The sequence below is a fragment of the Lepisosteus platostomus genome, chromosome 9, assembly GCF_059453375.1.
Source record: "Lepisosteus platostomus isolate fLepPlt1 chromosome 9, fLepPlt1.hap1, whole genome shotgun sequence".
In the NCBI taxonomy this organism is placed as follows: domain Eukaryota; kingdom Metazoa; phylum Chordata; class Actinopteri; order Semionotiformes; family Lepisosteidae; genus Lepisosteus; species Lepisosteus platostomus.
In genome coordinates, this window is record NC_142619.1 from 53,059,395 (window position 1) to 53,087,341 (window position 27,947).

Sequence of the window (27,947 nt, forward strand, 5' to 3'; positions counted from 1 at the left end):
GATTTTTATGGAATGCTATATATAGAATCTCATTTAAAAGCTGCAAATGTCTCTAAGAGAGATTGAAAATTACTTTGCTCAAGGCACTATGTCACATCACCATCCAGTACAAAGGTATGTAATCTTAAAACAAAATTGTATTATTAAAATAACGGCAAGTGTAATGCAAACAATTAATTACTTAAAGTTTCATAGATACTTCCCAGTTTTCATTATGCTTTCATTTCCTACTAAATCTATTTTAAAAAAAGTAATTTCTGCACTTGCCACTCTCAAATATGCATATAAATGTTTGAATCTTTACTGTTGGACAAAATAAGTTTTTACTTTATTACTTCACTGACATATTGTGCCTCAGACTTGTCCTCAGAGTTTGACATTAAATTTAAATGGATATATATTTCTGATTTGTTAAATAAGAAAAATCCTGGATGCTGTCCAATACTTAATATTTGCAATCCTTTCCATTGCCACTACACTTTGGCATTTGGATAATGTAAAATGTGCTGTAGTTTTAGACAATCATCATCATTATCGTTGATTAGAAGACTCAATTTCCAGCGTGACTTGCAAAACATACTTGATAAGGTTAATAACCTTAATCAAGTATGGTAAATCACAATCATATTGTACATGAAATAGTTAATTAAATAAAATGTCTAAAGAGTTAGCATCAGCTGCAAGGGATGTTTTGTTTTTCCCTCAGTTTTGCAATTTCTTGTGTGTTTTTCAGTACCTGAAATTGATTCTTGGTCCTACACATAGCCCCGCTGTGGAAGCATAAAATTTTCATATAACTTTAATGTTGTACCATTGGATATTTTGATATTTTATTTTTCCAAAAATCCAACAACATATGACTCTTATGCATTTTCTGGAAACAAAAGAAGCTTTATGGGCTGTTGTATTACACGGAGACTCTTAAAATGTTATTAACATTTTACAGATATGTTGACTGACTTCTCATTATTGTTTATGGATGATTTTTTCATTGCTTTTCAGATATGTTTGTTTCTGTGGTTCGCCTATAAAATGCACCATCGACCGGGCAAATAAAATTAGCAATTTAATGTACTTTGAGAGGAGATTTATGGGCCTAAGTATGCTTTAGAAATGCACTCAGGGGCAGCACTCCATGCCCAGAGATTTTAAAGTGCCATTTACAATGCCTTGAATTTACTTGCATGCTCTTAAAAAAAATGAATGACAACAACTCTGAAAGTGGTGAGCGCATCAATCGAAGCTGACATCATTAAGTAAATCTGGTGCTCTTAATGTTTATTTTTTTAAGGGTTGGGGCTGATCAGCTGAATAATATCACACACTATCTTCACAGGGCGGCCCCTTTAAATGCAACTTTAAAGACAGTCCAGAGAACTGCTGTTTCCAGACAGAACCTAGAACAGAAACATATTTTGTTTCAAATATACTGTATAATATCGTAAGGGGTTATAAATAGGTAAACCTAGGACACAGTTTCACAGTCCCTCCTCCACCCCATCTCCACCTTTGCAGCTGCCCCTCGGTCACTCCTCACTCTGCAGGGGGGTCCCAGCCTCCTCGTCCTCTGGCCAGGAGGTCAGCCCTCAGCCAGGCGGGTTAAATCAAATTTTCACTAAACACCCCATAATCCTTTCACTACACTTATTTGTTGGGTGTTGGTTTTGCTAGTGAAACATTTTTGATCGCAAAATCATAGATAACAATGCATTAACTGTACCTACAACGTACCTTCATGAAAACATTTAACAGTAATGATATAAGCAGAATAAACTGGGCATGACGGCAGTTTACTCTTGCTGCATACAGTGCATATAATGTATGTTTATTTATTTTAAGATGGCACACAAATTTAACTCTACCAGTGCTTGAAAGAGACTCCACAGAATTCCAGTCTGACAGCCATTAGCATTTATTTCTCTATGACAAAAGACTCCAAGGATCCATATCAAATTCTGCATTTGAAATTACACTTTTGAAAGAATTGCTTTCCATTTATAGCTCATTATGTCATTATCCTATTGCTTTCAAACAAGAGAAAATTATACTTACATAGAGGTCATCTTTTGCATTATAATAAACGATATCGTCATCCTGAAAAAAAAGAAAATAATCTTAATTAGTAAGGCACAGGTTTGCACCTTCCACAATGATGAGAAACAGAGACCAAAAGATTATTCTTTGTAGAAAGATGTGGATCACTGAAAGGTGCCCGTAGCATCTCATGGAGAGAGGTTACTGAAGAGACGATGGACAAACTTCCTGCATGGCACCTACAAGAGGTTAAGTACACTCTGTGAAGAAACTTTCGATTTCTTCACGATTTCTTTCGAGAAACTGAACCCTTCGATTATTAGGACTTTCTGCAAATTAATTTTTATCCTTCCAAAAACATTTTTTTCATACATGAAATTCAAGCCCCTCATTTCAAATAGTAAAACGTGCTGAAGGTTTGTATGAAAGCTTAAGCAAAAAAAAAAACAGTGGGTGCCAATCACCTTACTTTGCCTTTGAAGTCTAGCAGATTATGCACTGGGGCTGTTGACGACCACATCCCCTGGGGACGCTACAGGCGACGTCTTGTTGCGTTTTTAATGAAAGCGAATGTTTTAACCAGCTGAGCTTGTTGCACAGCGAATCCACTGTCATGTTAACCATCGAGCAGGCACTAACAAGGGACACCTCAGTCATGACATATGGCAGCCCGAGAGACATTGTGATGGTTCGCTGGTTACTGCCACCTGCTATGCACTTCAAGCACTACATTATTATTGCAGTGCTACAAATGCATGTGCACCTGGGTCTTAGTTAAAAAAAAGCTACATGAGTAATTGCTCGGTAATTCAGTCTATTAAAATTATGTCATCTATACCAGTGTTTATTGCTGCAGTGGTTATTTTTAGAAACACAGGAAATTCTAGATGTGCCACATATCTCGCATTAGAACAGGGGTTGGTATCACTACACCAAATGACAACAGGGTTAAATCCACAAAAATAACAAAAAAAGAACCATGCCTTTGTATGGCAGGCAGTATTCTACAGTATATATACTGTAGTTAAAATTACATTGAGTGGAAACAACATTTTATTCGTTAATTTGTGAGAGGAGAGATGTTATTGCCATCATCTACTCTTCCATGAATGATGGCAGAATTTCTTCTACATGTGAAAGGTACAGTACCATGGGTGACACGAACTCTGATTTTATTCACAAAATCTCCCTCGCGTATTATGTAGCTGTTCCCTCCAGGCCCTGGCATTGTAAATCTTACATATTGGTGTAACATTTTGTGTTAAGGCTGAGAAAACTACTTTAAATCTTCAGAGACAGGAATGAAATGACCAAGAAATGGCCTGCTGGTACAATGGAGTGAGAAATCACAGCACATAAAATAAATGGGACAGCCTCAGTTTTAAAATTACTGCGCCCAACAATCTTCTGATGTGGACATATTTAAAACAGGGCCAATTAGGCCTCTGGAGTGGATTTAGTGTAAAGATAAGCAGTCTACACTGCAGCAATCAATGTACTGTAGTTTAGGATGACAGAATTCAGCCAGTTTACATCAGTTGGGTAACAGGGGGCATAATAAACAATCACAATAATTTAAACTCAGTATTTGCATATGATACAGTAAGTAATGTTACAAACAAGAGGGCATTTCACCCATTTAGCTAGTTTGGTAGTTACTGAACATTTGTTGGTAATGAACAGTATGAAGGATTATGAGAATAAATACTGTATAAAAAACATTTAAATTATATATATATTATTTATCATACATAATGACTATATAAAATATTTGATATAAATAATGTTATTTATACATATTATAAATAACATCATTAATACATATCTATTATTAGTATGCCTTATATAATATTTTGATAAGTGATGAACACTGCAGAATGAAGAAAACCAAAAGGCAGATTTGTTTACATTATAAAAAAGATATACACCACTCAATGGCACGTATCAACTTCAATAAGAGATTTCCATCTTAGTATAATTGAAGGTTTCTTCTCAGATAATATGCAACATTAAAGAAAAAGGCCAAAAGAAGAAATTGCCGTAAACTGTGATAACTATGGAGATCAGACTGAGGAAAACATTTAAACTGAAATGCAGTATCAATTACAAAACAATTATCAAAATAACTGAAAAACACTGAAAATGCATGTAATATTTAAAAGGCCAAAATGGTTTCTGGCCTCTTTTATAATTGATTTGTAGACATTTTTGTTAATGTTGATGCTAATTCTTACTGCAGAATCAGTTTGATTCAATTTATTTAAAACTTTAAATATGTACTGGATCTTGACAATTTTTTTGACCTGTTGTGAGGTGGGACTAAGTGGGTCTCTGGCTTCTATTAATTTAGTTTTTACTTTAAATTTTACAGTACACTGAGCCGGGACTCTACAAAAAGTTATTTTGAAAATTAATTAAATTTTGCATGCATGATTACATAAAAAAAATCTGCTAAAGCAGAAATTAAAAAGTTCAGCGTATCATAACTGACAACATGTAGGTGGGTAATTTCTCAAACTTGGGAGCTGAGTCAGCAGACTCAATTATAAAATTATAAAATTTGTATAAGTAATTCTAATTTACACCTATTGTACCTGTTGTAATCCGGATATATATTTCAAGCAATCTTAATTTTTTTTCTCAATTTTTAAACATTCCAATTTAAATGAGAAAGTACAAATACCTTATTATGAAAGGTTTTAAAGACTCCACAAACAGTTAGGAATAGGTGTTAGGCCTCAGTCCACAGATTCTGGCTCATGTCTGTTCTGTGCCATTAGAAAGTCATATGCCCCCAAGACACACTGCATCACTAATCAAAGTGCTCCAGGAATGGTGTTCAATGCTGTCCCACAAGTTTACTGTATCAGTGTGGAAACTGATACCCATATCAAATATCTGCATTTTAGGTTTACAGTGTGCACATTCGGGAGGAATGTACTGTATGACATTGTCATTTACTGTACATGTACTTCCATATTGCTTCAATAGCTGGAGCAGTGAGTTAAACTGTGGAACAAGTTACTTTAAGTAAGTCAAGTTGATATTACTGTGTTGCAAATTAAGAATATATTTGCACTACCTTTCTGTATATACAGTATAGTTTGAAATAATAAAGTCTAATACCACTGCAACACACCCTTGTACAGTAACTTAACATTTTACTGAAATTTAAGAAAGTTTAAAAAGTGTAAATTTTAAATGAAATTTAAAATAAAAAATATTTGTTAATGTTAAGTGGGTCCAGGTAATGTCATTTTTTTAAAATATCTCATGAAACAGGATATGGTAGAAACAGTTACAGACGTACAAATTTGAATAAAAGTATTAAGTATAAAGAATATACTTCGCAGTTTTGTCTGAAATCACACGATTTTGGTGCAGCTTCTTTTTTCTCACCATTTGAACAAAGGCAAATGTTTTATGCATGCCAGCATCTTGGATGAACCCCAACAGCCAGACTACATCTCTGAAAACTGCCACAAAATCCAGTTCCTGTTTGAAAAAGTGAATATACTGAAGACAAACTTTAGCTTTCATATAAGCAAGGGTTACTTATGTCTTAACATACAGGGTAAATACTATATATTGTACAGGGGTGAAGGGTATATGAGAATTGGGCTATTCGTGATGGTTCTCTGCATCGAACCCTTGCAAATGTCGAGACCCTACTGTAATAAGGCTGCCAATCGTAATGACTCAACATAATATTAGCAAACAAATCCCCAGAAATTAGACAAACCAAAAATGCAAGAAAAGATGTGGTCGACTTCTCTTAGGAACACAGCACATGAAATATGCATCAAGGACCCTGAGACAACAGCAATATGCTGCCTCCCTGGAACTAAAATAGCTGACATCATCCACAGTCTCCAACAAAGGCAGGTGACAACCCAATTGTTGCTGTCCGTGTTGTCCATATGACACTTCTCGTAAACAGCACACTTTTCACATGCAACAAATTCAAACACCTTGGAAACAAACTGGAAAGGGGCTAATTGGTGGTATTATCAGAGATCTTTCCAGCGCTACACAAAGTTGAACATCTGAAAACATGAAATCCATCAACAACACATGGCTGAGGACATCAAGGGGTCAGCCTTCTCAACCATTGCAAAACCTTTCTACTGTAGAAGACAGGATGAATTATATCTGTATTAGGGGGACACCAGTAATCTCAATTTAATCACCAGTAATCAAAAAGATCCACAGAGAGTGTTCCCGAACATATCAACTAGAAAGCAAAGACGGAGACCTCAAAGAAGAGATGGGCAGGAAGTACAAACAAACAAATAAAAAAGAATCCAAATAAAAGGTGGTTCTACCTAATAGTGGGGAGAATTAGAAACATGATCACTCCATCCATTTTCTTTCTGCTTCATCCCACTCAAGAGTCATGGAGGAGCCAGAGTCTATCCTGGCAAGCAACGTCCATCGCAGGGCGCATGCAGACACAAGCATACACACGCACACCTATGCCTGTGCCACTTTTCCCAGAAGCCAGTTAAGATACCAGTATGTCTTTGGACTGTGGGAGAAAACTGGAGCACCCGGAAGAAACCCATTTGATCACTGAGAGAACATACTGTACATATACAGTACATACTGTAAAAGTTACCATATTATCAGAATACGATGCGCCTGGAATCACAGAAACATGACTAATGGAAATTGAATATAACAAATCCAACATGAGAGGGTACACAGCATTCCAGAGAATCAGGAAATGTGGGAGCGGGGCATAATGCTATGCATGTAGAGTATTCAGGGATAGGCCTTTAACCTGGAGGAATCACAGATCTCAGAATCTACTGCATATCAATCACACTTAAAAAACATTTAAAGGCGTAGTAGTAGGAATATGCTACAGACCATAAAATTAATATATTAAGTATAATCCAACAATGTATAATGAAATGTGTTAAAGAATAAATTGTCATGGGAGACTTCAACTTTCCTCACACAGATTGAGAATAACCAATAACAATGTCAGCAGCGGATCTCACAGCTAATAGCCACTTGTTTATTCAGTCCATCAGAGTACCTCTAAGGGGACTGCCTGTTTGAGAGCTTAAAAAAAATCGATGAGTAATGAAACGAGGAAAACAGAGGTAAAAGTCTCATTAATATTGTAATATGGTATGATCTGAAGCACATCTTGAAATTGTTCAGATAGAATGTAAATCAATGGCGTACAATTTCAGAAAGGTGGGTTAGAAAAGAGAATAAATGAAAGAATGAGACCGGGCATAAGAGAAGTAGAATGGGATGGAAAAGGAATCAATAGATAATGCATGCAGAAGAGATAAAAGATATTCTGGTTGAAGGACAGAACAGATTTATGCCAAGAGAAAGTAAATAAGTCTAAAAAGCAGTGTTACATTTTTAATAAATCAGCTGATGAGACATTTAATGTGGGAAAATGAAAAGTGCTATATTACAAGCAAAAACTATAATTTACATACTATAAAAAATTGAAAATGTTGATTTTGAAGATGTTACCAATTAAAAACACTAACATAATGTTACAATATTTAGTTTAAAGTGCTATTTAAGTCAAGGGATGTTAAAACGGGTGTGCCCCTAGTTCAAGTATTGAAAAACCACAAAGGCATTGAAAAAGCCATTCCAATGGACTTTGGGCTGTTTTCCAAAGACGATTTTAAGACAATAACTAATCTCTGTTTTAACTAGCTTCACTCTTGCTGAATCAAGAATATACACAAATATGATGTGACTCAGTGTAAACAGAGGCAACGCAATTTTATCACTAACACGGGAAGAAAACCAATCTTTATTAGTTTTGTTTTTACCTAAGAGGCAATTTGCACAGGATACAGCAAGGCTTTTTCTGCTTAAGTCCAAATAACTAGTTTACTGGTTTGATTAATGTTGGAAAACCAGTGAACTTAATTACATTTGAGATAACATATACAATCTTCCATCACTTGACAATTAAGGGTAAAGTAGCAGAAAAGGTTCCGAAACACAGGCTCTAAATGTCAAATTTATTATTTTTCCTGGCTTAATTGCTTTAAGCGAATACCAACAATATGTGTTTATGTCACTGCACAAGTAAAAAACATTAATATTAGTGACCCAGCTAGAAAGAAAATTACCTTAACTAACCAACCGTCACAATGCAATCAAGCCACATCAAATTAAATGGTAAGTAACATGCCTGATAAACTGGACAAATTAATTTTCCACACACTACTCATTTTTCTCTCACAGTTTTATTTCAGGCCCTGGACACCAATCATAAATTATGTGACGCTGCATAAATTAAGACATTTAAAGTAGAAAACTCATTAAAACCCTAACTGAACAGCATGTATTTTTTTAATTATTTTAGATTTGAAGTTAGTGCAAGAAAAGAGGTCAATTATCTGAAAGCCACTGGGTAAGTTTCCCAAAAAATGTATATCGTACAGCATACAGTATATCAAACACATACAGTATAGGAGCAAAAAGTAAATACAAATCCAAAGAATCTCCTTAGCACAAGCAGTGATTTTAATGTGGGTAGATATAATGCGCAGCACAGAAGATTTATCTGACATTCACTACAGGGAATATAAAGTCAGTTACAATTAGATAGTCTGATGCAATCTCTTTATACTGAAGAGACATGCAGCTGCGTTCCCGGTTACATCAATACACAACCCTATGTGTTGCTGAATTAGTTCCACATGGTGGTCTGTCCTGGACTGGTTACCTCCGTATTTCCTCTATTTGATCCTTCCATACAATTTATTGAACAAATAATTTCCTAGACCTGGTATTATTAATCCATTTTAATAAGTGTCTTGTCCAATACAGGGCTGCAGGTCCAGGGAAAAAAGGAAGTGTTAATGAAGGAGATGTATTATGACTCTAGTGTATTTAAATTAGGGCATATCTTTATTATATTAAGGCACAGCAGCTATATAACCTCAAAATGGATTCTGGAATTGGCTGGTATTGAAGGTTTAAAGGATTTGAAAATTACAATTAATCATTTAGTCAGACATACAGTACTATGTGCAGTTAGCCCCTAATAAGTTCAGAGCACGTGACTGTTCTCTGTAAATATAATCATTCTTTGTCTTATCAAGCACTTACAGCTAAAGGTAGAACAGAAAGTTTAGATAAATAAATCTAAACATATTCACAGAACGATTTACTCCACTATTAGAACTGAAAAATCACAATCAAGGTCTGAAAGTGTTGTCTTTCCTCTGAGCTCAAAAAACTTCAGCTAAGTCTTTTATTCTGGGATTTTAAGAATCCATTACAGTGACAAGCCACTCAATATAAAACTGGTTTATTAAAGATCAGAGGGTAAAACTAATTTCAGAAAGCCATTTTCCATAACAAGAACAAGACAGAGGAAGAGGGACCAAATTAAATTATAGGAATCCTATTACATTTATGCTTAATTTAATTGAGGTTCTGAACATGGAGGTTAGATCATTTAAAGCAGTTCTGTATTTTTAACATCTTCAAATCCTGCTATAGAGGAAAAGGAACAGTCACCCATTAGGATTGCATAGTCACTAATGTCTCACCATTTTTTGTCAGAATAGTCAATATTCATAATGCTGAGTGTCTTCCAGCAGCCACGTAAAGAACACTTGTGACTGCCACTGATATTTTCAAATATCAGAGGTGTAACAAGGTACTTCAGATACTGAAGAGACATTAAAACTGGCGTGATCTAAATATGCAGGCACAATACCACAGCGAAGCACTTCAGACTGTGGGTTGGGCCCTGTCTTTTTGCAGCTGAGGACAAGAGCGGGACCTTTGCCATAATTCACAGATTCCTCTTTCACTTTACCGCCTTTTCCCCTTTAATTTACATTTTAAGATTGTTTTCATTTTAGTGTACGCGCATTTGTTGACTGCGAATGAGGACATGAGTCAGAGTGGATGTTCAGCTTGTTGCTCAATTCTGTCATTTTTGTTGAGATCTCTCATTTCTTTTAAAGGCATTAAATTACACATGCGCTATTTTCATGGTTATTTTGTTTGGGGGTGGGTAGTTTGAGTTGCTCAGTTTGCTGGTTGTTGCCAGCTGAGAGTGAGCTGTCATCTCAGCTGTGATGACATGTTTAATGTTATCCAATACAATACAATTGTACTTTATTCTCTAATTTCTCAGGAAAGCATCTATGTTTTACACACAGAAAAACCTACAAACAGTATGAATAAAGATTGCATTTAAAATAAATATATACTGTATGAATATGTTTGTATGCTCCTGGGATATGAGACTTTACTTGCAAATGCAATGCAATCCAATCCAATCTGTGTTTTTAAATACATATTTTACAAGTAAAGAGTAAAAAGCAGCACCTACTGTACAATTTGTTACATTAACACTGTAATAATTGGTTTCTATAATAGGTCTCTACAATTGGTTATGTTTTACTGAAATTTAAAACCAGATTATCAGAGGTCTGAAGCAAATTCACATTAAATAGTATAATCAAGGTGATGAGTATGTATAGCTATAAACCTGTCAGAGTTATTTTTTTTCATCTATTCGATGATGCATACATCATTTTATATGTACTTGGATTTCAGTAGACAGCACAATTCCTCTACGGCCTTTGGTGAAGTCAGACTCCATTTCCTGTTTACATTTTTAAACTGTACATTTGTATATGGTATAAACTTCTAAACCAAATTCTACTAAAGTTAAAGTCCCTTTTTGAGGGATCATCTCACAATACCTTGAGATTAAATTACATTTTCTTCATTTATCTCCTGTTTGATTGATAGGACAAGCAGACATGATGTAGTACAAATGGCTATATACATTTTGCTATCCAGTGCATTTAAGGATAGCTAGATAACTTTCTGTTATGTTATGCTACAATACCAAATGTGTAACGAACAGTTCTTTCCAGACCCTATGCGGACGACACAATCCGGGATGGAATGAGGAAACACTAGGAAAAAGTCATGCAGGAATCAGGAATGAATACGGGGGGGCGTGTCCAAAGTGTGCAGGTGTCCAGGGGGGTGAGTCCGAGGCAAACAATCCATTGATGAGTCCAAAGGAGAAATCAAGTCCATGGCCAGGTGATCCATCCAACAAGGGATTAAAAACAGGAACCGGGTCGGAACCGGCGGAAGGTGAACGGGAACAGAGAATAAAACCTTAACGGGACCAGGTGCTTCCAGGTCCTGGACGTGCACGATACGGAGATCAGATGCAGAGCCCGGATTAACGTCAGCGCCTGGCTTTTAAGGAGGACTGGGAACAGGGGACAGGTACGGGGAATGAGGCAAACAAGAAAGAGCCGGAGCGCCCTTAAGGAGGAGGGACTTCCTTAGTCTAGTCAGGTCATCGTGACAAATGACCTGACTAGAATTAAAATGTGTCGGTTTTCCTGTTTGACTCTTTTTAGTTTACTGGACCTATTTTTGTGTTCTTTTGGATTTTTACAATGGGCACTGCAGTGCTTGCTTTGCTTCTTTAACACTCTTCAAACAGAATATCTTTACAACAGTCCTGCATTTAAGCTAACTGCACTTCTTATTACATTGCACTCTGTGGCTATATGCTAGTATAGAGTACCATTTCTTACAGTTTGAAACTTCTGTCTGATTTTTGGTTATCAAAACTGTGTGAACTCCTCATCCAACAATTGCTCTTTGCAGAGCAATTCCAGTATGTCTGATACTGTACTTTTACAAGTGTACTGTCTAAATTTTGTTCAGTCGGTCCTTATCATCTATCACAGCAAACTTGTACTACTTTACCATCTAATTTCAATGTGGTTTAGATCTGCACATACATTTTAACATGTTAAAAAGTGTTAGACTGTATTTGGGATCATCACCGTGTCGAAAAACAAACTCTTCACAGATGAGCGGCTTTCTCAATGATACTGCAAGTCGTTGAAGAACAGCATGACGTTATTCCATATGCACTGAATCATCATATGTTTTGTCATATGTCCTGTTTGTGCACTTTAAAAAAAATCCCCAAACTGAAAACTTCCTTGTTTTGCTGTGGGCATCTTGCAACATTCTTACAATCATCTGCTTTTCTGCTCCCATGCCTTCTGAACTGCTTTATCTCGGAACTCAGGAGTTCAAATAATGTCATCTCCATTCGTTATGATTTAATTACCTAATATCTTTGGCAATGTACTAATTTAAGCAACGTTTTTGAACTGCAACATAGTGTTCCACCACATGTTAACAATGTTAAGACATAAATGCTGTACTGCATACTGTATAACCTTTTTTTTTGTTTTAGTTGTTTTCCTCTCTCTGTCTTGGAAAATGTCTCCCATATTTTCATTTGTATTGATATTGTTCTGTATCAGTTGCTTGTAGTTTTCACTTTATGTTGAAAAACATTAATTTACTTTACGTTTTCCTCCAAGGAGGCTTTGCCTTGTGAAAGTCAATTATGGATCTGATTATCATATTTTATTGCATTCTTTCCAGCCATGGGTAACTCATTTACCAAACAGTTTGTCTCTAATGTCTTTCAGTCTCTCCCTTTATAAGAACCAAAAGCTGATTACTGAGCTTTCAGCTGCTGGCCTTGCCAGATTGTCAGAGCAGATAGACATGAATCTCCTGTCTGAGCCCTGGTAGGTACTTATAGCCTTCTATTTGAGCCAGTAGAGATATAAAACATAATAGTGACATGCCACAATAAGCTTTTACATAAGTAAATTTATGTTCAATTCATCTAAATTAGCAGGATTTCAATCAAATTTATTTGTGTAGCCATAATTTTGAAAGCCAGTCCATGAAAATAAATCAGCTCTTATTTTGCAGTTTGAATGATGTTAACCCAATTCTTTCCTTTATGAATAATCAGATCTGCCTCACAAAATGATATAGGGTGCAAACATTCGGAAAGCCATTAGCAGCAAAATTAATTAAAAAAATATATTAACCACCCTGGAGGACATAGGCGATGTACAGATCATCCTCCTTGCTTATAGCAACTCTAATGACTAACACAGAATGACTAATGCATGCACTTTCATTGCTGTGTTCAATGTATTATTGCAGTTTATGAGATTAAATTTGATGAATGACAAAAGAAAGTATCCCAGGATATATTCGGTCATTCTAGTATATATCTAAAGACATTAGGTGACCTCTTTCATAACAACAGCACAACACTGAAATGCTGACCACCAACATAAAGTAATGTGGTACTGTACGTACATTCACCAAAACATTTCCTCTATTGGTAATATATTGTATATTGCTTAAGCTGTGTAATTACCAAAATTTACCAATTAAATCCATTTGTCAAAGTGACAACAGGAGTGCCTAAGTCTATTTTGAAGGCTAGAAATACAATTGCAGATTTATACACAGAAGACTTTAATAATTTACATCACTTACCGCAAACTCATGTTTCCACCCATGTTCCATTTGGAAATTTTCTGCTGATGTTGCTAGGGTCTGAAAAAGAAAAATATAATGTATCAATTATTTTGTATTTTATAATCAGAGTTTAGATATCAGCCTTTCAACTCATACAGAATATAAACAATACAGAAGGTAAAATCACAGCACAGCTCAAAAAATCTAGCTTCTCTAAATACAAATACTCCGCTCCACACACCTATTACAGATACTGTCAATGAAGTAAAGACAAATCATCAATTACGTGTAAAATAAATCAATCTGTTCATATTATTTTTTAAGAAAACTTAGTGTTGACTGGAATCAGGTGAATCACCAGAATGTATTTGCCAACAATACCCCTAATCTTTATAGTAACAATTATAGAAAATTAAAATCTGTTTCATCTGCCAATACAGTATATCTATCACTATATTGCCTTCAGCAAAATAAGTTCTGTTTTGCTTTATATTCTTTCTGGATCCCCAAATGTTGTGCATTGTGATTTGGGATATAAACTGAATTACAATCCAGAACCCAAACCCATCCACTGTTAAAATTCATTTCTGTTTTAACAGAACAGAAAGAAAAAAATATTCTTTCTTACAAAAAACTATAAGCTGTGGTTTTGTAAATGACGTCTACTGTACATCTTATGACCTTGATTAAGTAGATCTATTTGTCTTTAATTTGCAATATGGCTATGTAAGAGGTACTACACTTTTAGAATGTGTCGTCTCAAACTAATCCTACTGAGAGTAAAATTAGGGCAGAGCAGTGCGATGTGGCATTGAAAATGTATTCAACTCAGATATTAATTTTTGTAGGTTTCCCAAAAGATTTGCATAAATGACTTTGATAATAGGCATGTAATCGAAAATATCTTTCTTTTAATCTCTCCTGATTAAGAAAATGTCTATTATATAAATTTCCCTTAGGAAATACAAGGTCTGATTTTTCAAGTCCTCCCTGGAAATGAGCTACTTACAACACATGAGCAAAATAAAACCGTCTGTTGATCTGAAGCACTCAGCAAGACACTTCTGAAATAATTATTTCAAAGGCTCAAATAATAGAAATGCTGAGAATGTATTGGTTAAAAACTTCAGAAAACACCCATCCAATTTCTAACCACTTTCTGCAATACAGGATCTTGGGAGCCAGAACCTATCCCAGCAAGCAATACGCACAAGGCAAGGTATAACCTCAACAGGACACCAGTCCATCACAAGGCTCACGCTGACACGATCACACACACACTCTCACACCAGGGGCAATTTTCCTAGAAGTAAATCAATCCCCCAGTATGTCTCTGGACTTAGGCAGGAAACCAGAGCACCTGGAGGAAACTTATGTCAACACTGGGAGTACATACAGACTCCACGCAGACAACAGGGATAGATAAGATAAGATCACTATTAGCCATATACAATTTCTCGCATTAGGAATTTGTCTTTTCACATACCCCAGCTTGCTCTCCATGAGACACACAGCCACAGACAGGGAGAGAGAAGCTTGGGGTCAGAGCGCAGGGTCTGCCATTTATATGGTGCCCTTGGAGCAGCTGGGATTAAGGGCCTTCCTCTGCCGGCCACTGAGATTTGAACCGGCAACCTTCCAGCCACAGGCAAAGATCCTTAGCCACAGAGCCACCGCTCCGCTCCCTAAGGTCAAGCACATTGGTTTTTTTTTTCCCTTCTTTTGTCGTTTTGGGTTTGAGAACGTGAGTAAGGAGTTTTATGATGTTCTAATTTTTAATTCTTGCTCTTTTTGTTATGGGGGATGGGAGCTGGAGGATGAACCGGCAACCTTCCAGCCACAGGTGCAGATCCTTAGCCACAGTGCCACCTCTCCACCCCCATAGAATCCCAAGAACTGAACCCAGGGCCAAAGCGCTGTGAGACAGCAACATTAACCACTGCTCCACTGTGCCACCCTTTCATAAATCATTTATTCATTTATTTGAACAGAGTTTTTTTACTAAACCATAGCCTGTCTCTGCCATACTATCTAGCATGTTTGGTAATAATCTAATTTTGTGTTCTTAATGTACTGTACATCACCATTCCATTCCCATTTCTTGCAATTTGCTTAATCATTTTTTGCATACATGTACAGTAGGTGAGTTTTATTCTTTTGTTAAGAAAAAGTGGGTGTCACTGGACCCATGGATTCACCTTCTATTCAAATGTAAATGATAAGACAACATTCACTGTTATTCTTTTGGAAAGGACAGCTTGAAAGCCAGTAGGGAAAGGTTGATCTGATAGTGAAAAGATCACCTCCCTGATTGTCATACCTGTTTTATAGTACAGACTCCTCTTATTTCTGTCAACTATTCTTCAGCTTGGAGTGGCAGGTTCAATGTTATATGTCAGCGATCTGTTATCCAATATTCGCATATTTCTAGACAGCACTGTACTATATCCCTATTAGACTCGCACCCCTGAAGGTATACAAGCAAGATGAGAAATAACAGCAGTCTTTGTATATGTGTTTTTTTATGGGGAGTGAAAAGAAATAAACATACTGTACAGTACTTAATAATCAAACATTGATTATTAAGTGATCCTCAATATTACCAATGCCCTAGATTCAAAGAGTCGTGTTTAGTTTTAAACCAGGGGAGGATAATTCTGGTCCTGGAGGTCTTGTGTGAGTCTACAGGTTTTTATTCCACCTCAGTTTTGTTTAACTGGACCAATGTCGCTACTTCTTCCAGCTCTTGCTGGTACTGTTGCCTGTACTGTTCATGTTGAAATCTGTAAGGCAACTACTGTATATAATATTTTTCACTTGTATACCAGATAAGTTCATAGCTGCGCTGCTTTATCGATACTCTAAGGTCATGTGGTTTAAATGTGTTTTTAAAAAAAAAGAAAGTCATGAAAATAGGTCAAATTTAAAATAAAACATGCTTGTTAGTAAAAACAGTTTATTTTACAGTTCATCGGATGCTTTGATTATACCATAAATTCCCCTGGATGAAAACATCAGTAAAATAGCAGAAAAGATGACTGAAAATCGTAACAATAGCACTGTGTGTTACAGACTTCACTACCAGTGCTGTCAGTCAGTTAATACAATTTAATTCACTTGCTTCCTCAGTGCACTTCAAATCTTTTGATGGTGGAAGCAGTATTTGAAAATTATATTTTGGTGTGAACTAAACTATATGTATTTTTGGCTTAAAAGAACACAAGGCTGATGTTGTACTTGCCAAAATGGAAAAATGAAAACTGAATGAAAGTACAACAGCAGAAGAGGGTTATTTGTGGTCAAAAATAATTAATATATTTAAGTTATGATATCATTAAAACATCTTAAGCCATTCTGAGCTTAGTTTAATGAGCAATAACAATAATACACAACTCGAATGTTTTTGTTTCTAAAATGTAATCATTTAATATGCAATGATTGTTTATTTGACTTCTTTGCTATTTCATGAGGAACAATGATAGCAAAACAGAAAATGAATGATATTATGTTTATTTAAAAGGTTAGGCAGAACGAGATTTGGCTTAACCTACTTGGCTGAGGGCAAGCCCCCTGGCAGTAGAGCGAGGAGGCTGGGACCCCCCGCAGAGTATAATTAACCAAGCAGCAGCTGCAGAGGTGGAGAAGAGATGGAGGAGAGATGCAAAGGAAAATGAATGTGAGGAGGAGAGAGGATTATGGTGGTTTTTATAGCATTTTTGGAAGTGATGTCACGGAGGATGACAAGTAGGAGCAGCAAAGGTGAAGGGGAATCTGGTTGCCTCGTTCCTCCCAAAACCTTCATACAAACTCCATTTGCAGTTATTTGCTTTACAAATTTCTTACAATTTACAAACAAAACAGACCCCTAAGATGAGGCTCGATTTGTTTTCTTATTTATTACTTTCCAAAGCAAAAAGGTGACAGTCGCAGAGCTTTGTCTACAGAGCCAAAACAACAGTGGTAAACCAACAACCCATTAGACCATTCAGACAGAAATCAACTTACTATATCTACACCAGGAGTTAAATAAAAATGTAGCATTGGTCACGGTTCAAAAAAAGAAACATTGTTTTTGATTGCATGGACAGTGCCCTACAAAAGTATTTGGACAACAAAGTCAAAAATTATTTCTGCTTTACGGTCAAGCAATTTGTATGTGTCATCAAAGCAGTATCATGAATGAAATACAATACAAATGTACTTTCTGCCTTGGGAGTAATTCCCCTACAGATTTGATCATACTGGAACAAAAACATATTTTGTGTTCTACACACTGATTTCAATTGACCAAAAGTAATGGAACATCTTCCACCAGTCCAACCATCCATCCATTTTCTAACCACTTGATTCAACACACGGTGGTGGGAGGGGACACTTTCACTTTAAGTAAATTTCAGAATGTAAAAGTCAGAATTTGGTATCATATTCCCATGAAGCAATAAGTGCGATCCACCGAGCTCATCACAATCATTTTGAATTCTTCCCTTTTCTTGGGGAGTTCTGACTTCAGTGTTTTTCAGAATGCAAAACGCATGCTCAATTGGATTTAAATCTGGAGATGGACTTGGCCAGCCTTATCTTTACCATTTTTTTTCTCCTGATGATTGTTGTTGGCTATGGCAATGCTGCATGGTGAGGCTCTACCCAAAACTTAAGGAAGCATTTTATTTTCCTCAGCAAATTGCTTAAGCAAATATCCATAAGCATGTTCCTGTACAGTATATTTCAGAATTCATTCTACTGCTATCATTAGTTGCATCATCAATAAAAATGTGTGAGCCAGTAACAGATGTGACCATGCATGCCCAAACCATAATAATACCTCCACCATGCTTCACAGATGAGGATGTGTTCTTTGGAGAATACAACGCTTTCAAAGTTTCAGCTTCAAAATAGCCTGTTTTCTTTAAAAGAAAGTTCCTTGGTTTTCATTTTGACTTTTCACTAAGGACTAAAAAACTAAAGTCAAAGCAAGACAAGCAGACCCTTGTTAGAATGTTCATAGCTCTTTTACAAGTGCTTAATTACCTAACAACAAACACCTAATAACAAGAGACACCTGTCAGCCACTTGTCCCAAAATGTTTGCTTCTTCAAAATAATGAGGCTCAGCTCTATTACTATCTTTATTTGACCCAGAAGGATAGAACTGAATTTGCTATTACAATATCCTTGGAAGAGAACTTACTGTATGAGTCACGTTTTTGAAAGTAAAATGCTTATTGGATTTCATAATGAAGATTGCAATTTAGCCTTCACTCTCCCAATACTGGGCACTGTACCAATCCCTATTCTACAAAACATAACAGACAAAAAATGCTAAGTAAGCGTTGAACCTAAATAAAGTGAATTTGTTTATATTTAAGTGTTCTTGAATCTGAAAAAATAAGGGAATTATACATACTATACACAAATGTTATAAAGTTACCCTTATTATAATTACCTGAAGCATGACATTGGAGGTGCAAAACAGAAAATAGGCTAAACAGAAGTACAGTATGCAGTATGTACTTGAAATACACACACTAAATATTAGGAAATATTAACCGCATACATCTAAGGATTATTCAAAGAGAAGATTACTTCAAAGGGAAGTGTACGATTTGAAAGACAGCATAACATTTTACACCTTAATGCTTTATTGATTGGAAATGAAAAGCAAACAAAACCTTGACTTAAATTGAAGCAGAATGGAGCAGGATTGTGCTGCCTTCCGGGCAGAAAACAGAGCACCCAGCTGACAGCTAGCCAGGTACGAACTGACATAACCTGACCAAAAAAAACTAATTAAGTGTTTAACAAAATGCAATGGTGAAAGCCTGGCTTGATTAGGCCACTGATGTAGCTCAAAGAAAGACTCTCTGGGCTGATCATCTCAGTGAAACACTACAGTACGTGTCTACCCGCTGCCTGTTCTGTCTCATCAGCAGCTAGACGTGGAGTGAATGATCAGGGTCCAGCTGTATTTTTAGACGTTGACGTGAGAGTCGAATGACCCCACAGCAGCTGCTGGTGACAGCAGACTGCTGAGAGTTGCACCTGGGGTCTCGGGTCTCCAAAGTCTCATCACACCATTCTAGGCAATTCCCTGCCTATGCCCCCAGGTCTGCAGTGCCTCTTCGGCCTTCGCTGTGAGACGCTAAAAATAAGAAAGCTTCCAGCTGCTCAGACTATCTTAGCAAAAAGATTCCTATCGTGAAAGCGTATCATTTGTCAATGAAGACTTGAATTTCCCTTGTTCTTAAACCAGCTGATTGAATGTTACATCAAATGTCTTGGATTATCTGTTAAACAGAAGTGGATGAAGACACCTCTGGCCATTTGCAGCATTTTAAGGCTGCAAAAAAAGAAGCCTGAATTCAACTCGTCAGAAATTCAGGGGAATATGTTATTTGTTTAGAGCTTAAAAAGGGACAAAGACACTAATCATGTCTTTCTACATTGCTATAAATACTGTGTAAGTCAGGCCTTTTTCCCTCTGATCACTTCTCAGCAAGCTTCCCCCATCCCCAGTGAACCCCCTGTGCTGTAGTCTCTGGGTTCACCTTACTCAGGGCTGGGGAGATTGGGTAAACATCTTGCTTGAATAGCCAAGTGTCACCTTTGACCAACTGGGTTCATGCAAAAGATATTAAAAAAAGCATTCATTCAATACAGGGTTTGCCCGATAGTCCTGAATGTATTTAAACATATCTGTGTATATTTTTCTTAGTAAGTTATTTCATGGTAACTTACTTCACTTACCATTCCTGTGGGTCCTTCAGTAGCCCTAAGGTGTGTTATAATCCTTAAAATCTCAATGTAATTCTCTGGGCAAAACATTGCTTTTCCACGAAAACTCCAACCTTGCAAAAGATCCAAGCCTACAGCAGAACCAACAGGCCTATCCTTTTCTACAATGCAACAGCAGAAGTGCTTCCCTTGACCTGTACAACCAAAGATTTCAAAGGATTTCAACAATTACAGAGGAACTGAAGAAGAAAAAGTTGAAGACTAACATGATAGCTGTTACAGCAGACCACAATATTAAGTGTAAGTTTTACAACACGGTTCAAATAGTGAAATACACTCAATATGGAGAATAAATCATTTTGTTACTGGAAAGGCACAGGAATGCTGCTTAATGATTTTCATTTAACTGATTAGACCTAATTGATGTAGTGTTCACAAAGCACTTACTCTGCATTTTCTACAGTCATGGTAGAAGATTTGGAGTAAGTTTAATGATCCCTTTGGGACTGTGTGACAAAGTGCATATAATCTTATTACAGGTTTCAAGAGTCAGAAATGGACAATTTTAGATACATAAAACTGGCAATAAATTTCAATTTCTGAATTGTAGGTACAACTTTTAGTAGGCTCTGCTGACCATCCCAATGAGTTTACATATTCAGAGATTTCTGCAATTTAATGGTTGTCTGTTAGAGTAATCACAAGCTCTAATTACAATTCCCAGCACTGAAGTTACATGGTTATCAAGAGTACAGCAGTGTAAGTTGAAACAACTGATATATCAGGAATTCCAAGTAATTTTGACACCACATGTCCATGCAACGTAGCCTTACAAAGCTGGTAAAAGCTAACTAAATTAGTTGCATTGTAGTTGTTGGATTTCAGGAGCCAAAAAAGATTCAACCTTCTTACAATAAAGCTCTGTGATATTACAATGTAATTATTGATTTCGTGGTCTTAACATACATGCCCTAAAGGACTTAGTTAATGACTTAGAAGCTGACTGACTGAACTAATCTCCCATTTGCAAAATCACTGAAACATAAGAGAGACCTAAAAATTCATGCAGATCTTTGATCTGTAATCTACACCAAGGGAGCAAACAAAGTGACTGCAATATCACTGTGATAGAAACAGCAATCACCAGTTTAAAAAGTGCAACTCCCCAAGGACCAGGGATACCATACATTTATTTGATCATGTAAAGAAACAAAATCTGTTTTCTTTGAGTCCAGGTATCTCAAAGGGGTTGTCACTTGGTAGAAGGCCAGAGTGGAGCTTAAGAACAAGTCTAAATGATGTATTACGCCTAAATATGCTATTTATCAAGTCCCATTTTCTGCATGAATAGAGACAAACAAATCTGGTTTAGGGTTTGAACCTTTCTTTTTTTCAATTTTTCTTTCTTCCTTGTATGCTGTATCAGATAATTATCAATAAAATGACATACAGTAGACACGTTTATTTGAGTAAACGTAATCTAAATTACAGCAATTCTTTTAGAGATTCAGCCATTTGTATTGCACAGGTTGCAATTTGACTATTTAAAATACATTTCTTAAGACAATTCATATTAAATCTCCTATAGTATGTCATTATATTTGACTGTCCAATATAATTTATGCCCAGAAACAAAGTCTGCTTAATAAGTGTTAAAGGAATATTCTGTGTTGCCATAACAACCTCTCGTGTTTTGCCTCATTAAAAGTAGGTAGTTATTAAAAACCCTTCCTCTTTCTGTCAAAGAGATAGGATCCTCTATTATACAATGGAAGAACAAGCAGAGCTATGTGACTTTCTCACTTTCCCTGTCAGCTCTGATAGCATAAAGGAAGACACTTACTTCTTTTTTTTTAAAAAAAAGGCCAGACATGCTTTTAAAAAGCTAATTAAGGTGCACTGTCACAAGGCAAAAGATAGGTATGTTTTCAGTGCAAATTAGGTCTTACCAGGATGTGCTGATTTCATTCTTTAAATTCAGCCTAATTATGTATTATTAATAAGAAGAAAATATTATATAACCATTGCCGACAGCTGAAAAATGCTAAGTTAGTGCAACATATAGAGATATCACATCAGATAAAAACAAAATCAAATTAAAATTACATCTAATAGGGTTTATCGTGCACAGTTTCACTTTGTTTGATTAAATTTCACTCTACGTACACCTTACACAAAATTCTTTTGTAGGCAAAACTATTTTTAAAAGATATGCATGACTGCACTAACACTGAGCTGCTTATACAGTCTCCAATTACTTTTCCTAGTTGTGCCACCCCGTGTGGAACAGCCAGCTGTCACTCTAACCTGATAACTGCTCCAACCCAGCTATGGCCTGGGATGGATGATGGCAACACAAATGTAATCTGAGACAAGTCCACTGCCACTCATCATCCTAAAATGAATCGTGGGATGGAAACAACGGGGCTTCTGTGCCAGTCTTAGGAGGCACACAGACAGAGCCCAGCTGCGCAGGAGTCTGACCACACACAGGAAAGACTGCTGTTGCGACTGGCTAATGTCATAACCTGTATTGTGTCCAGGCTATTGAACTTCATCTGCTCATCTATTGACAGCATGTTGCACTAATGTACTTTTTGGACACTGCATTAATATACTGTTTATACTGTGGTATATACATATTTTATTGTTTTACAGTGACTATTAGCATATTTTGTACACACCTAACTCTATTTTATTTTGTATTGCTGTACTTATTTTAATTTTTAGTCTATTCTGATGTCTGTTTTTGCATGTCTTGGGCTGGGCTGCTGTAACACCTCAATTTCCCTTCGGGATCAATAAAGTCTTATCTATCTATATAAACAAAACTGCAAGCAGGGGTGCTTTCTGGGGCAGACGCACCTTAATCCCATAACATCCGTTTATAATGAGTTACTGTACCTTCAGATCGACCTCCAGATTCTTCAAATGCTGCATGTAATTTACCAAAATTTGAAAACAGAAGTTTTTTGTGCCTCCCATGTTAGCAATTTTTTTAATTTTCTTCTAGAGGTTTTTAAAATGCACGGACATTTGTTATCCCAATTGTTAATATGATAATATGTAGAGTAGCTCGATTACTTCAGTGGGAAATGAGGAATGAGTGATAATTGTTGAAAGCAAGGGCAAGCTCACTGGATCACTGAATCACTGGATCACAAATTTAAAGGTGAACAAACAATGATTCCTAATTATACTGTACTTACACCTGTGGAGGGGCCAGTGGAAACATAAATTAATAGGGAAAATCATTTGGGTACGGCTTTGCACATTCTCTCTAAGCTACTTTATTAAACCATCTTTGACATGAATTTCTGCCAAATGCATATGTTTTCCAGTCAATTTGATTATTTCAGTAAAAAGACAAAAGCTCATAATTATGTAAACCTTCAGTACTAGATGAAGATGTATCAGGAAACTGTACAGGAATTATTCATCATCCACAAATCAAAAATTATACACACTGTTTCTTAATTATTTCAGCAATTACCATACATGACAACTTAACAAATGTGTTTTTCTGAGAAAATACATATTGAGACATTAATCTTATCTTGGTCTTAATGTACTGTTTCATACTGAAGGAGCATTCTCAACAAACTATTTTTGTCCTTAGGTTTTACAGATGGAATATGCTCAGAGGTAAGATAAAAATATTCTAGCACAGACAAATGTAAATGTTCCTTTATTAAAACCCAAATGTATTGAAGATCAAAGAATTTTATGGATCTGAAAATTAACAAAAAAATGAAAAAAGAGCCAATTCACAACATTTAGGCTTTTTACTTCAATGAAACACTAGAAAATAGATTAGATTCAGAACTGAAATTAATTCTACTATCACCCCAGGTCCATGCAAAACGAACAGGTGTAAATTAAAAATATTGAAGGAGATATTTTGCAAATGGAAAAACTGTCATCCTACCCTGTTCATTGAATTAAAGCTGTCATAAATTCAGTTTACTGATCCTCTTCTACTTAGTCCAGCACCTCATACATTATTTATCAAACACAAATGTCGAGGCGGTGATTAAGATGTTTTCAACCTTGCATGAGGCCAATTCATCATAATATTCCATGCAAATTAAAAAAATGGAAAAAGGGAAAGGTATATATATGCACATGCATTCTTTGTATTTTGAGACTACTTCATCTGACAGTGCAGCACGTTAAAATGGAAATGCAGAAATTGTATGAAAGTTGGCTTTCATTCTATTCAAATTTTTCTCTGGTTCATAACACAATAAGTCTTATTTTCCATATTACAGTATGTAAAGGATAAAAAAATATAATAGTTTTGCAATGTATTTGAATACAGTATATATACTGTATATACACTTTTAGGTGTATGTTCTATATTTTTATATATGTCACAGTAATCACAATAATGTTTCTCCATCAACTGTCAAAAAATCTGATTTCAATTCACATGCCATAAGGGCAGTATTTGACGATACTAAAACATTTGTGTTAAACATGCATTACTGTGTGCAAAAGTTATAGACATCTTAGATACAATCAACTGTACAATGTACGTTATGAGCATCAACATTCAAAGCTACAATAGTGATTCATAGTATTACAGTATAACATATTTGGTTATTAATAAAACATGCAATTTATTATTCAAAGTCCTCAGAATCTTAAAATAACTTGATCACAATAACTTATACAAGACCAGCCAATATGGTGTATTGCTGTAGCTGTACTATCACATTTACCCATAAAATATATCTGGTCCAAAGTTAGTAGTTCCTCATCATTAAGAATATTTATACATCTAGACATCTGTAAAGCTAACAGACTCTTTGTGATACAAAATATGAATCTATGAGGAATCACTATTAGCTAAAAATTAAAATTGCCATAGAAAAATGTGCTTCTGCCTAAAGAAGGAAAATATTGAGTAAATAAAGTACAATCACAATACAATATTTAAGACTTGCACAATAGTGCTGATAAGTTATTTCCATTATAGAAGATTGCAGTACTTTTAAGCACGATTAATAAAAAAACCTCCATATTTACATAACAAATGATGTGCTTCAATTCTATGCACACATTTATTAGTTTACTTATGAGGTTCATGCTACAAGAAGGTAAGATAGTTTACACTACTTTAAGAAGTTTCCTGTAGTACAAGCATATTTCACCATTTACAGTATGTTACAGAGGTAGTAGCTTTCACTTCAGTTTTGTGTAATACCGCCTTATAACAAATCTATTAAAATATGTTCTCTTGTGGCTGTGAAAGTTCAGTACAGTAAGCATTGCAGGTAGCCTAATCACTACAGTTTATACTTAAAAGAATCATATTACTGACCATCTTATCTATCTGGAGGGTGACATTTTTTCTTACCGAAACAGATCTTAAATGTTTCCTTTGAATTAGCAGTTTTTTCAGCAAGAAGCCCATTCTCGAGAGATGCTGAAAAGCTGTTTGATTCTCTTGCAAGGTGAAGGACCAACCAAACAAGAAACCTCAAAGGATGACACCGAGGAAAGACTATAATTGAGTCATCACTGTCTTAAACACCTGCTGCAGAAGGTCTTCTGAATTCCCTTAGAACTAAGGACAGTAAAGGCTACCATGTCTGTGTTACTACTGTATATGACATTCATTTCCCAGACTGCTAATCTTATCAATGACAGAACTAAAACAATAAGAGCTGCATTGTTACCATTACCAATTATATACTACATTTTGTTTTTCAGCATGAGTTTCAAAATGACTAAAATATTCCTTCTTCATATTCCCTATAGTATCACCGTGCTTCAAAAATTTTGAGATTCATTAATTTGTACAGTCATTAAAACATTTTATTTAAACAAAATGCTCAAATGAATCAGCTTTATAGTGTTTTTTGCTGTCTCCATACTGGCTGGTTATCTATTATGCTTTCATATCCCAGGGGGTTTGAGATCGGCAGAAAGAGTAAACCCATCACTGAATTTCAAGAAGCAGGTTTTTCACTAGAATATTCCAAGTAATGGAGAAGCAATCCAATTACTCTTCACTCATTACATCACAGTCCTTTGTCTGGAAAGACGAGGGGCTGTGAGGTGGGATTAAATCACTGCTTTTGGCAGGGACCCAAGAAGAAGATTAAATACGTTCTGGTACATGAATCTGTTCACCACATAAAACATCTTGGAAGAATCAGCAACTGCATTACCGTAAAACCAGCATCTACAATGAAAATTTATTAGCAGATTTGTTACAGCTATGGTAGATAGGATTAACATTTAAAAAAAAAAACAGTTTTAAAGATAGATTTATGGATGAGAAAAATCAAGCCCTATTCTGAGGGGTTTTGTGTTTTCTTTGTAAATGCATTAATTTTTTGACAGGTGTGTCTGTGTTTCCGTGCATTATTATCAGTAAGGCAGAACAGGACATCCAATAGCACACAAACTACCCCTCTGTTATCTGGAAGTCTATCCTGGATGCACAGTGTGCAGAACTGGATGGTTCACCTACAGTGCACATACTGTACACACACACAGGCAATATTTTGAGGAACTAGTTAAGGTGGGAGATACCAAAGCACTTGGAAAAAGCCCCTTGAGAACAAGGGCGAGAATACTATGTAGTATGTAGTCGTCACAGCAGTTCGTGAGTGAACAGCAATGAAGGGGCAGTTCTACCAACCGACATACTGTACCTCTGGGTTAAACCGTACTGGCAAACTAAATTGGAATAAGTTAAATATTCATATTCTATATCATTCAAATCTGCTTACACTTAACATAATAATCCTTTTCCCATTAGCTTGCTGCTTTTATATAATGAGTGTAGCATTATCCAAAAGTAAGGCACTTGTGTTAAACCACTTCATGTTTAAGCATTATGAAGCTAACTAGTCTAAATTACACAATATAATACTACCAATATGGATTCTGCTTCAGTCTGTCATTAACCAGCCCCAAGAGAACTGCCTTCTAAAGCTAGAACTCTTATTCATACTTCAACAAAAATAGCACAAATTCAGACGTCACATACTTTGTTTTGGAAAAAAAAATACTTACTGTAAATATAACCCAGATCCCCACTTTACTGAAAGCAAACAGACACTGAACCATAAAGAGATCTCCAGAATATTGTTGAAATGCCGTGTAAAACAACTGTGAAATACTGTAGTATATTTTGTTGAGGACAAACATGCTATTAATATATGTACTTTTAATTGCCTCTGAATTCTAGTTAAGCTATGTACATTGCTATGTATTGCTAACAAAAGGACCACTTAAATACTAAGCTAATTAATTGAACTATACATTATCTACTTATATTTTTGTATAATATACAATTTAATACAACCTTATATTTTCTGTCTTGCATATTACTAAAATATCAAGATTAATGTGCTTGTACACTAACAGTTAAATTACCAATAATAACACACAGTTTTTAGATATATTTCAAAGTGTAAATTGGGTGTGTAGCAGTGTGTCCATAGATTTAATAGCAACCTGCTGCTGCATTTATATCCTAGTTTAGAATTTTCCCCAATACAGCTGCCTGTATGGTGTCAACTATTCCACACTGACCTGGTAGTCCAGCACTCTTGGTGTTCAACTGTGCATTCATTAAATGTTTCTCTCCTGGGAGCAGGCAGCAATATCATTTGAAATGGGAAAGTCAGAGGGTCAGCTTTAGCTCTTGTAGTCTAATCAGTGGTCTGACAGGAGTGGAAGAGTTCTCTGTTCACCAGCTTTCAATCACATCTCAACATCTCCTGGGTCAAAGCAGGCCTTCATATTAGTTGCTGTAAAAGCACGGCAAACTTGAGATAATCCATCCATCCTTTATCAGAAAGCTGC

At 35.8% G+C, this 27,947-nt stretch overlaps 1 protein-coding gene across 15 annotated transcripts in view; it reads right to left on the bottom strand.

Annotated features, from left to right (window-relative positions):
- The window catches only part of cacna2d1 (calcium voltage-gated channel auxiliary subunit alpha2delta 1), a 240,725-nt gene that overhangs the window by 129,158 nt on the left and 83,620 nt on the right, over window positions 1–27,947 (bottom strand). For all 15 annotated transcript variants that reach the window (XM_088645537.1, XM_088645538.1, XM_088645536.1 and 12 more), the window contains exons 4-5: window positions 13,408–13,467; window positions 2,053–2,094 (exon numbers count right to left, since the gene is read on the bottom strand). In XM_088645537.1, the coding sequence (XP_088501663.1) occupies window positions 2,053–2,094; window positions 13,408–13,467 (102 nt within the window). The remainder of the gene's footprint in view (window positions 1–2,052; window positions 2,095–13,407; window positions 13,468–27,947) is intronic.